This window comes from Tursiops truncatus, chromosome 7 (assembly GCF_011762595.2).
Source record: "Tursiops truncatus isolate mTurTru1 chromosome 7, mTurTru1.mat.Y, whole genome shotgun sequence".
Lineage (NCBI taxonomy): Eukaryota > Metazoa > Chordata > Mammalia > Artiodactyla > Delphinidae > Tursiops > Tursiops truncatus.
In genome coordinates, this window is record NC_047040.1 from 59,920,085 (window position 1) to 59,933,266 (window position 13,182).

A 13,182-nucleotide genomic window follows, 5' to 3' on the forward strand; every position below is an offset into this window, starting at 1 on the left:
AAACAGAATAACTGCAATTCTTCAAAATTAAAACCTTTGTGTTCCAAAGAACACTACGATGAAAGTGAAAAGATAAGCCACAGATGGGAGAACATTGGCAAACTATATATCTCATTAGAGACTAGTATCTACGATAGAAAACAAATAAATAGAGCTCAACAATAAAAAGACAACCCACTTAAAAACTGAGCAAAGGATCTTAACTGACATTTTTTCAAAGAAGATATATATCACTTACACCCATTAGAATGGCTATAATCAAAAAGACTGACAATAACAAATGTTGGCAAGGATATGGAAAAATCAGAACTTTCATTCATTACTGATGGAAATGTAAAATGGTACAGTCACTTTGGAAAGGAGTTTGGCATTCCTCAAAAGTTAAACAGAGTTACCTATAAGCAATTCAACTCGTATGTATATTCATAAGAGAACTGAAAACCAATGTTTACACGAAGACTTGTACACAAATGGCAGCATTATTCACAAAAACCAAAAAATGAAAACAACCCAAATGTCCATGAACTGATGAATGAATAAGCAAAATATGTTTATACCCGTTCAACATATTATTCAGCCATACAAAGGAATGGATACATGCTATAATATACTAAGTGAAAGAAGTCAGTCACAAAAGACCACGTATCGTATGACTGCATTTTTATGAGATGTCCAAAACAGGGAAATCCATACACAGAAAGTGGATTAGTGGTTGCTAAAGGCTGGGGAGAGGAGGAAATGGGGAGTGACTGCTAATGAACACTGAGTATTTTCTTGGGAGTGATGAAAATGTTCTGAAATTCGACAGTGGTATGGTTGTACAACCTTATGAATATACTAAAAACCACTGAATTGTATACTTAAGAAAAAAAAGGAACAGTAGATGCCTTCAAAAGTTCTGCAAGATGATTATTTTTAGTCTATAATTCCATGTATGAACTTAAATGCTAGGAAAATGGCAATTGAGGCTGGGGGAGGAGAAAGAGGGGAGATGCTCTAAGAGAGCTAACTTCTCAGCTACCATAACTGAAAGCTGATGTTAGCTATTTAAAATTTTCTAATTTCAGAAACAGCAATATTAGAATACTACTTTAAACTAGCTAAATACCAGAAGAAACAACTAAAAGACTATCTCTGAGTAGTGACCTACAAACGGCAAGGACCTGACATATATGATTTTTATATGCTCTTCATTTATTAATTTAATACAAAATTTAAAATGACTATTTTAAAGAGAGAAACATCTCTAAGAAACTGGACTATCTGAAAAATGTAGTAGAGAAGGCCTGGCACTCGGGTCAAAAGACTGATTTCATGTCCTGTGTCATTTATTGGCCATCTAATGAACTAATCACTGTGTCTAGTTTCATATCTGTAAAATTGAGAATAAAATTACCTTTGCTCCTAACTAAAATTTGCTATGAAAATCAAATGAAACAAAAGTAGATTAAAAAGCATTGTTTAAAAATGAAAAATTATGTACTATCTACATAACACTACAAATACCCAAATATTTTAGATTTTACTTATCAAAGTAGATACCAAAGTGGACATTCATGATCCTGCTAAGCTGTCTGTCTCCAGGATTTACTTTAACTTGAATCATCTGGATGAAGGACCAGAACAGAAATAGACTCAAGGGAATATTCCATAACCTGCCAGATAAATGAAGTAATGTGCTTATTATCAATTAGTTACAGAATTTCTTTCTCCTAAGAATAAATTGTCTTCTAGAAAATATGTGCATGCCTGTACATCAATTTAAAAAAATAAAGAACAGCATTTACCTTCACAGTCAAATCCTCATTACCCAGCGTGACATGGACTTGAATAGGCGGGTAAACACCTTTGTTGGCATGATGCTCCATTGTTGCTCTCATTGCATTCTGAAATACATAAGGGTTACATTAAAAATGCAACTTTAAAGAGAGAAACTAATTACAATTTTCAAGTACATATGCATTACTTGAAATTTTTCTAAAAATTTAATTCAGTGGAAATATGCCAGAGAATCATAATTCTTATAACCATATTTAAAGAATTACTTTAAAAAAATAGTCAGTTTTGAAGGACTTGGTAGATATTTAGATTGAAAGACCCCAACTAAATTCTGCATATTTTCCAAAACCAGACTTCTCGACACTTTTAACTAGTTTTACATGAAAGCAGAAAATTCTATCCAAATATTTTTATAATTTGGTAATGGGCAAACCTCGTTTTTTGAAAACAGTTTCATCTCCATTTTAAAGAACTATTTAAATTGTCATAAATTGCTTTAAGAAAAAACAATTTTTTCATTTAGTATTAATAGCAAGTCTTATTATGATGTAGAAATGAATCCAAGTTACCACTAGTTTGAAACTGGGGTATTTACACTGTAAAACTGTTTTGACCAGTTTCTAGAGGATACAGGGTACACAGTGCCAACATATCATAAGCACTACGTGATGACATGTAGCATTGGAGTAGGAACTGCTAAGACTAGATACAGTTTAAAAGGCAAAAGACAGGACTGAACTTGGAAATAAGAGTGTGTGGCCCTGGAGCACCAATCAGGATTGAGTCCCCTGAGGAGGAGATTCTGTCATCTCTACCAAAGGCCATTTAAGATCACGTTTCAGACAGAAGCCATTATCACTGACATAATATAAAATCTGTTACATAATATGGTAATATTTCTTTTATAAAGCATCATGGGGAACAAGATCTTTATGTGACTGCAATTTCAAGGAAAAAAGTTAATCCTTGAAGTGCCAACTGTTTATTCATTTAACCACTTTGGTAGAAAGATTTTTGTAAGATATTCGATACGTTCTTGCTGTCTTAGAACCAAGAACATTCTTCAATCTTCGCTATTCTAAGACAGTCAACCAGTTTTTCTGTTTCACTGTATTTTTTTTTTTCATGATCAGGCTGAAAGCCACCTCTTCTCTCTTCCACAGGCTCTTGGCTGAAGACATGGTAACCACACTGAGAGAGACTACAGGCTTGATCTGGGGTGTAATTTTCAGCCACATGGACCCGTACCACTCCTCATCATTCACTTTCCTGTCTACCAGCAAGTGTCATTGGTGTGTTGATGAGAAAAAACGTACTCTCAATATTATTAGCATAATTGTATTTAGTTTTCAAATTTTGCTGTAAAGAGCAAAAATAACAGGAGAAGCCCTGTAAATCAATATAAATGACTTTCTCAAAAAAAATGCATATAACAGTGGGACTGGTCCTTTAGAGGTGAAAGTTGAGAATCATTCCTCTAAATATTTTGTTTTGTAAAAATATAAATAAAACTTTATTGAGCACCTATAGTGTGCTGCCATTGTATTAGAATTTAGTATGTTATTCTCTTCATAGTAACCTAGATAGTATTATCCTTGTTTTACAGAGGAGTAAACTGAGGCTCAGAAAGGTTGAGTGACTTGCCCAAGGTCACACACATATTACGTGGCAGAATTGGAATTCAAATCCAGGTCTTTCTGAGTCCCAGGTCTGAGCTTACCACTAAACTGAGGGGCCCGTGAGTGCTGACAAACAGCTGATCTCCAGTGATGTGACATGACACCGAACATGAAAGGGTATCTTTTAATGAAACTGAGGAAAATGCGGTACAGTATTTAAACCTTCAAAGCAGATTCCTAACCTTAGAAAAGGACTGATAAAGGTGACATAATACTATTTTACAAACCTTGAAAAGTTCAAACACCATGTGATAGAGATGGGATGGTACATAAACCACTTGTATTGGCTGTCCTGGTGATTTTGCTACAGAGCAGAAGAGAAAAATATGAAAGTACAGAGAGATGTGCTTAGAGCATTTTAAAGAATATATTGTGTAGTGATGAAAAGAAAACATTTACTGTGGAGGATAGTACTATTTGGGGGAGAAGGGCCACACCAGTTCTTCACTGAATCAGTGTTTGAACCCAATGCTCACACAAATTTATAACTGACTGTGACAACAAGAGTCCTGCACTCACTCTTGCAATCCTGCATAATGATCTACCAACCCATCTTCCCATTCTTGTCTACAACGGTGAGTCTGTTTAAGACACTCAGCCTTAAGGTCGGAATTTTACCTTCCAAAAAGAAGTGTTAAAGTCTACTTGGTCCAACCCACATAAATACACTATTTCTTTAAAAAGCCATTTTTTAATTGTTTCACCCAGGTGGAACGTTTTGTTTTATTTTAGGCACTTCAACGGATATAGATCTGAATAAAAACTTTGAGCTAGCATCAATTTATCAAGGACTACTAATTCTACATTCAAACATTTAATAGGAGCCCAGCTGGGGGTAGAGGGCAGATAATAAGTAAAGCAGAACTTTTAGTAAAGGAGTAAGAGTCTCCATACCTTAGAATTCTAATTCAGCCAATAAACTGGACTCCCCACTGAATACTGTCCCTTGGAAACATGGACAGTACATCTGGAAACTGCCCACAGCAGTTCAGGTTCCCAAACTATCACTTGTGCATTGTGGTTCTTATTTACTGAATGGTACCATATGGCTTTAGAAAACCAGGCAATTCTATTTTCAATGGGGCAACTTCCTCCACTGCCCTCCCACTCTAAGGTCCAGAATACAACTCAGTAAAGCCTATTTAATTTCATTCTTCTTAAAGGGTGATTTTAACTTAGGAAATGTTTGTCCCTCTATCAAACTACCCTACCTCAAGGAAAAACAGGGAGACTCATCAATCTCCTTCCAAGGCATCTAAACCTTTTGTGTCCAAAAGGCACTAGTCAGGGTGAAAAGAAGACCATCAGAAATAATCAGATTCTCATATAGATGAGCATCCTTCTTTCCTCTTTTACATCTCCAGTCTTTTTACTTCCTCAACAATAAAAAATGGTTTACAACTCAGGAAATAGAAATCTTAAAGGGTAAACCATACATTACTGAAGTACATATAAAAGTCAGATGTAATTTTCTCAGCATCACTTTTTTCTATGACTAACCAGAAAATCAAAAATAAGCAAAGAATCAATATTATCAATTAAAAATAAGGAAAACGGGGAAGAAAAAGCCAAAATGTCTTTCAGAAAGGATCCAACTAAATTAAAAAATATATATATATGTACACACACATAAATACATATATTTTTAACATGATTTGCTCTCCCTCAGTTTTCATATCCAATGAAGAAGTTGATGAAAAGTTCTTTTAATTAAAACAAATCTAAATTCTTATCATTCCTTCTCTGGTAATCATAACACTAATCATTAAGGAAAAGGCATCAGGCTTACCATTTAGTTCTTCAAGTTCTAGTTCGGGAGAGTTAATATAATACAAATCACACAGACGCCTAGCATTTTCATAGCCATCTAGTGTGAATCAAAACAAAAAAGTCATTAAATAAATTTACTTCTGTTTCATGCATTAAGATGGCAATAGTATATAGACAAAAGAAATTTTAAAACTTTCTATAGAAAAAAATATACTTTAATAATCTTAGTTTGGGGAAGGTCTTTTTTAAGTACGACATGACAAAGCCTAAAGGCCAGAAAGGAAAAAATGACAGATATGATCACAAAAAATTAAAATATCTGTATGGGAAAAGACACCATAAACAAAGTAAAAAGAAAACCAGAAGGCTGAAGAAACTATTTACAATACAGATAACAAAAATTTAGAGTTGTAAGGGTTTAGGGAATAGCCACTCTCATTCATTGATACGTTTTTGGAGGTATCAAAATTTGAAATGCACTTTAAATATTTTTGATTCTAGGAATCTTGCCTTCTAAAATACTAGCAAAAGTCAGCACATATCTAAGGATGTCCACTGCAGTACTGTTGGTGATAGAAAATTTAAAACAACCGAAATAGGCATCAATAGGAGATGGATTAATACATTGTGATACATCCGTAACAGCCATTCAATAACCTGGTGTATATCCATATGTACTGCACATGGTACAATGTCTGTAAACTTGTAGAAAAATATACACAAAGGACCCCATTTTCCAAAAACAACAAACAATATAAGACCAACAGTTATGTATGTGTGCAAGTATAGATGGTACAAACACAAAAAAGTGTGGAAAGATGCAAACCAAACTATTATGAATTATGGCTCCAATATAGGGAATTAGAAAGAGGGGAGGAGGAAATATTTTGAAGTCAACAGATAGCCTCATAATATCACCACACTCTAACAAAACACTGTATCAACAAAACATTCGTCCTATTCATAGTGCACAGTTAGCATTATAAAGTTATATTCAAACCCATACGTTCCCTCCTTTTTATCTCATAATATAAATAATTATTTTAATAGCAAGAAAAATAATACTCAATTTTGATTTTTTCATTTTTTCTGAAAGGAGAAAGGTACTTACCTTTAATAACTTCAACCACATTGCAGTTTGGATTTATGCTTCCAATGTGTTTTCGATGAGACAGGCTTCCTTTGCCTTTTCCACCAAATAATAAAGCTATCAAAAAATAAAAAACAAATAAAATAAGCTAAAATACCTAATGCCCCTGTCCAGATTTGAATACTGTTTCTCTAATGGGTAGCAAACAGTAGAACAAGTATTTTCCTTAAACATAAACATAGTATTTTACATAATGTTAAACATAAAAACTCAATTTAAAAAAAGCTCCTTTGTACGGCAGTCTATTTGCTTTTCTTAATACGTGAAAAAGTAAAATTAAATGTTCTCCCTAAAAGGAAGTTTTCTAAATAAATTTAAAATATACCAACACATCTTATTTAGCTTCTTCTCTTGACTTGCAGACACTTACAGTGCTGATTGAGTAACATTCTAATTGAAATGCGACTCATGTAGAAACGATCCAAAAAGTACTGAACGTTCTGGCTGGTGACAGGATCCACCCCGAAGCTCTCCTTGTATTCAATCACACCCTGAGCCATAGTGGGAATCACGTCATTGTGTCGGTTCCTGATCCGTATCACAGTATCTGTAAAGCTAAACAAACCCGTCTGTTAAAACAGCCAAATATTTTGGCAAGTGAATGGGATACTAAAATCTAAGTTTACTCAATAATACTAGGCAAGGAAGCCCTAATTCAGTAAAAGAAGCATCGGTGCATGTTTTCTTACACTTATTTAAATATATTTCAGATGATAAAATATACCACGTCTATGGAGATGTTAAGAAATTCCAAAATAGAACTGTGAGATGTAATTATTTTCTTGGAACTCCTAAAAGTAACACGGCCACAAAACACAATCCTACAAATGTGAAGGGTTTTCTTTAACCATTATTAACTAAGATTATCTGAGCACTTGCTATGAGGATGGATCCAGGGACATTCAGCATAAGGGAAGACAGAGCACTTGCTTCTAGGGAACACATGCTCTGTAAGGAATGAAGATGAATGAGCCAATAAAGGCTGTCTGTTTCGGAACTATTCCCCAGGTTCAAAAAGAGAAAGGGCCACTTAGAAAAGTAGAAAAGAATTCTAAGTCCATTCATCCAATGAGTTTAAAAAAAAAATGGGAGAAGAAAAGGTAAATGTTGTGTTCAAAGAAAAATCATCAAGCCATCCAGTCTTCCCATTTCTATCATTCGGAAGACATTATTGCATGGTTAATTTAAAGAACTAAATAAAAGAGGAAAGAAGTCTTAGTTATGAAGTAACAAAATCCATCTTATAATATACCCGTAAGAATTTACACTTCTGAATGAGTGCTTTCTCATTCAAAGTCATCATCTTGAATGCTATTAACCTATTCCAATGATGCTCTCACTACTCAAAACATTTTTGGAATTCCTAGCTTGTAATTAGTTTCGAAACCAAACTGTTAATCCAAAATACAAACAACAAAACTCCTCAAAAACAACAATCAACTCATCATTTCTAGTCACTCCTTAATCATTTATTTCACGTCTCTCTATCTTGTCAAAACCAAAACCTGCAGTATTCTGCCTGGCTGCTCACCTTAGTTTTTAAAATTCAGCTCTGAATAACTTTTCCCAGAAGGTTCTACAGCATAATGTTTACTTTTAAGTAAGACTGAGTGGGTCCAAATCCATTTGCTATCTCTGTGACCTTAATGCTATCTTATGTTACTTAACCTCTTTGTGCACAGATAGTATTACCTCAGTAGAGTTATTTTAAAGATTAAATGACATCATCTGTGTAAACTATGCTGCATACCTAGACACAGAGTAAATTCCTGATGTTATTTTCAGACCAAAATCAGGTTTAAAAAGTGAAATGTTGCTATCACCTTTAAAGACAGTAAATAAAAAATGTGTAATGCACTCGAAGGACAACAAAAGAGGTAGTCTTTAAGTTCTGAGCAACATTCACTGGAATAAGCAGGTAACTTGCCTTAGGGGACTATGGGGCTTATTAGTCCTGGTATGTTGATTATTAAACAGGTCACATTACTTACACTGTCTCACAGACCACTGGTCATAAACTAGAGACCCATAGACAAGTTTTTGTAGGCCTTCAGTGTCTGTTAAAAATTTAATTAGTTTCCAATCTTTCAAAATTAAGAGATTTTACTTTAAAAAAAACTAGACTTGCAGTTTTTCTTACACACACACACACACACAGATCAGATGATCTGGGCAGTGTTTCTGCTCAGCAATGATCAGCGGAGCTGAGATGGCTGTCCTTTAGAAGCATGCACTCTCCAGGTCAAGAGTCCTCACCAGCCCCCTATCATCCAAGTGGTACTGAGGCCACATCTACATTTCCATATTGGTCATCCCATTTGAATTGTATCTTTCTTTACACTAGAGTTAAGAGGAACATGAAGATTTTCTTATGCCCAGCCCAATTTACGAACTTATGTTACCTGATTGGCCTGTATGGGCTGCTATAGACACATATACCACCGTATGTTCTAGAGTAGTGGGAAACTAAAAGTTAATCAATTTTCCTAAAGTGACCCAACAGCAGGTATAAGCTCAATACCTTTACATTTTTTATATGATGTTCAAACAGTATAAAAATTGTGTTCAGAATAGGGTCAAAACTGTGTACTTACTCATAAATAGTTTTAGCATCTTCAGCACTTTTGTCCTTAAAATCAAGAAGCTCCTGAAGACTCTGGATATACCTAAAATGCAAATCAACCCCTAGTAAAGCTGTTCTTTTACATTTTGAAACTTTAATATTGTGAAAATGTTCAAAAGGCATTTTTAACATTTCTTAATTTTTAATTAATTTTTAACAAATTATGGTTGAAGTAGGATTTTTATACCCATTCACATTCAAGCAAAGTGCCTGACAATAATTAGAAGAAGGTACATGTTTTCTCCTAAAAGCTTAGGTTAAATTTGATTTAAGAATTTTAAGATTTCCTACTTTTTTTTTAAAGTTCTATACTCTAAGATAGTTTTTAAATTTCTTAAAATTACCACTGTACCTTACAGTATAAATACTGACTTATGAGAACTGAGTCTGTCACCAATAGCCATATGATATTGGGCAAATGACTTAACTTGTCTTAGTCTCAGTAAAATGTGGATGCCAGCCTACCTTGGTCTAAGAGTCTAACTTAAATGCCTCTGCTTTAAAAACTTAATTTTAGATGTTTGTGTCCAGTCAACAGATGTTTATTGAAAGTTTACAATCTAACACGTGGTTCTTTTAAACAACTGAACAAAAACACAAAAGTCATGAAAATGCAGGTTTTTAATTTACCAAACAATTCAAGGGAGCAAATCACCTGGTAAAGGAGCAAAATGAGGGAAGCCAAATGACTCTCTGAAGGTCATGCTGAGGAGCACAGTGGTAGTGCAGCGCCAGAGCCAAAACACCTCCCATTCAATGACCATCAGTAGTGTAAGGTCTGCTTTGGCTGGATCTAAAACTGCCATAACTTAGCAGGCACCCAGGGGCAATGAAAGTGTTTTAAAAATCTGTAAATCCACATGTTGGTTTGGAAAGTTGTTTCTGACAAGCAATATGCCTTACTGCATGCCAACACATTCCAAAGTCAAGTGATTCTGATGTCTACTGTTATGACTTAACACTTACTTTTCTCTTTATTGGCAAGAACAATTACGCTCTTTATTCAAGAGATACTGAAACCAAGCAGGACCCTGTGGGGCTCCTGGGCATGGAAGCCTTTCCATGTCCCCTGTTTCTTGTTTGTAGGGAATAGACTCCAGCCTCCACAACCTTCCCTGAGTTCCAAAGGGCAGGTCCAAACAGTTGGTAATCAGGGAAGGGAGGGGATGCAGAGACAAGGCAGGAGCAGCCAAGAAACAACAGTGCAGCCTTGGGGCAGGTCCTGGTTCCACCTCAAGGGAGATACATAACAATATCTTTGAGCTTTTTTACAGAACTAAAACCCCCAACAAATGGAATATGTTAGCATTCTTTAATCCAGAGAAGGTCACAGTTTGATAACCTCAGGAAGCTCATCAGGAGACCACCTGAGGCCAGATGAAAGGACTGCAGGCCCTGCACACCCTCATCCTTATCAGCAAACCCTGCCCTTGAACCACTGCTATAATCACCAAATCTCCCTGTGTTGGGACACAGTTTTTCAGGGCATGAGCCCGCTGTGTCCCGCTTTGCCTGGCAAAGCAATAAGCTATTCTTTCCTACTTCTCCCAAAACTCTTGTCTTCAAGATTTGATTCGGCACCAGTGCACAGAGGCCGAGTTTTTGGCATCAAATTTACAACACTTACAATGTGTTAGGCACAGATAAGATTTCAAAATGCAGCATGTTCTATTTTTAATGAATTCAAAACAAAACAAAACAAAACAAAACAGGAATAAGCCTCCATAGAAAATTGTATGTCCCCCTTCCATCAGAGTTCCTCTTACTTAAACCACATTTCTAACTGTTACATTCTTGGACTACATGGCATCTAATTATCGTTTATGTAGCAGTCATACTTCTTTCACTTATTTTAAAAAAGTGACATTAGATCAGCTTCTCCCAAAACTATAATGCCTACAACAGGAAAGCTAGGATCTCCACAAATCATAATTGGGAAATGTCTTGCAGCTCAATTTTTTCCATTTAAGACTGAAATCTGGCAAACTCTTTTGTTTGAAATCTATAGTGCTTAAGAGAATAACACTTGTAATAGCATTAACAAGAAAGGCTGTACACAGGTGGCCACATATGTGTGCACACTTTTAATACCTCTACTGTCATTTTTTAAAGGAGAGATCATAGTTTCTACACAATTCTAATAACTTCTAATTGTCTTTAAATGGTAGAATAAAGATTTTAACTTTTGTGATTTATAAAAATATACTTCACTAAAATAAATTCAGTTTATAAAAAATATTTACACCCTTTAATACATTTTATTAATCTGACCACAGCATGGGGCAGTAGAAACAAACAAATCTGAGTTTGACTCCCAGCTCCACCACGACTGGTGCTGCCTTGGGCAAAGGACTTAATCTGTAGGTGCCTCAGTTTTCTCATCTATAAAATGGAGGTAATCATGCCTACTGGGCAGGGTTATTGAAGGGATTAAAGGTAATGTACATAAATCCCTAACTATCAACATACAGTAGATATTTTTATTACATTATAAAATAACATCCCTGCAGATTTAATAACACAAATCTGAAATATAGTGTTTGTATTTCTGTGCAGTTCTGATTGTTTTTTTCAAAACCAAAAAGTAGTACAGTCCAGGATTCAGGGGATAAACCCAGATACATCCAAACAAAGGAGGAGGAATGCTGCCACTACCTTAAGATTCCACTGAAGAGTAAAAAAGTATTTGCTTTAACTTCGGGTAAAGTCTACAACTCTATGGAAATTGCAGACTCAAGACAGGCAATCTTACCAGCTTTGCACCAATTGAACTGATGGTGTCCTGAGAAGATTATCTGGAAGAAGACTTATTTCTTTCATTATATTTGCCAATCTCACAGGCAACTCTTGCCGCAGAAACATAAATGAGGTCTTTTCACAAGCATTCACAGATCCTGAAACCAAACAGTGGGAACAGCAGTGAGTGAAGGCCATAAGGCAGGGAGAAACACAGAGGGAGTTATTTGGCAAGTGGTAGCATCACCATATGACAGGGCAAGGAAGAGGAGGCAAGGGACAAGATAGCCTGAATGACCTTCCAACTCCCACCCTTCCAACCACACTGTACAGCAGCAATGAGGATACTTTCTTATCTCCATTACTCACATCTCCCATCTTAGAACTAAGACGACCTAAGCAAGCCTAAGCAAGTCACAGGGTCTAATTAACGTAGGACCTGCAAAAACCTATCCTATATAACCTGTTGTTGCTATCATTAAAAAAATCTGTTTCTTAACTCTAGGTTTATGAGAAGAACCTCTCTAAGAAACAGTGGAAATTCTGACATGTTCACAGGAAGATGCATTGATTCCACGCAGAACTACTATACTAATTGCCATAAGCAAAGAGTAAATGTAGAAGAGTCTTTCAGGCAACAGAAAGCAAAAAATACCAATGCCTGTTCAGCAACCATCTTCAAGCTTCTCCCCCAGCAGGTCCTATTCAATTGTTTGATTCCTGGAAAGCAACCTGCTTCCTCCTCCACTCCTATCTCCTTTGCTAAGCAGAACAGCTGTAGAATCTCCTTTGGCAAGCAGTTTCATTTAAAGTTAAACTAAAAAGCCCTGTTATTTCAGTAATGCATTTTAAACTCACTGATTTAATCTTGCTGTTTTAGCAAGAGACATCCTTAGCAAAAACTAGATTGTCAATAGCAGGAATTATTGTATTAAAACATTTTCCTGTGAAAGTTTAATGGCATACTTGGGAACAAGGCCAAATTCACCCCTTAATCACACTAGAGTCATTTTAAAGTAAAAACAAAAACCAAGAGCTCCGAGCCAAACAAAATTGCCACTGTAAACCACAAGTTCAAGATACCAAAAGATACCATGGTGGTATCTTTCAAGCCACTAGTGATCCGTTAGTGACCAAACAGCACTCAAAATGCAGAAGATAACTTTGCCTACTCAAAGTTTTGACTTTATTAGTTTCCCCCGTTTCCCCTTAGCGCCCCCATATGAGAAGGCAAAGTTAAATGCCTGACTTTGAAATTCCTCTGCAGCCTTTCTAGAGAAAATCAGGAAGCACCCATCCGAGAAAGGCGAAAGTCGATAGTCACTTTGGTAAACAAACCCCACATCATATTGTACTCACGCACTTTACACGTGCTCCAGAGTTTGTTGTCGACGAAATGAATGTGACATTGGTGGAAACTCCTAAGCCAGTGGCAAGGAAAACAT

At 35.7% G+C, this 13,182-nt stretch overlaps 1 protein-coding gene across 3 annotated transcripts in view; it reads right to left on the reverse strand.

Annotated features, from left to right (window-relative positions):
• The window catches only part of PDK1 (pyruvate dehydrogenase kinase 1), a 34,059-nt gene that overhangs the window by 19,934 nt on the left and 943 nt on the right, over positions 1-13,182 (reverse strand). For all 3 annotated transcript variants that reach the window (XR_002173811.3, XM_019922746.3, XM_019922745.3), the window contains exons 2-8: positions 11,754-11,895; positions 8,973-9,044; positions 6,749-6,933; positions 6,340-6,435; positions 5,248-5,325; positions 3,686-3,762; positions 1,788-1,886 (exon numbers count right to left, since the gene is read on the reverse strand). Coding sequence is in view for 2 of the 3 variants with exons in the window: in XM_019922746.3 (XP_019778305.1) it covers positions 1,788-1,886; positions 3,686-3,762; positions 5,248-5,325; positions 6,340-6,435; positions 6,749-6,933; positions 8,973-9,044; positions 11,754-11,895 (749 nt within the window). In the remaining variant the exon portion in view is untranslated. The remainder of the gene's footprint in view (positions 1-1,787; positions 1,887-3,685; positions 3,763-5,247; positions 5,326-6,339; positions 6,436-6,748; positions 6,934-8,972; positions 9,045-11,753; positions 11,896-13,182) is intronic.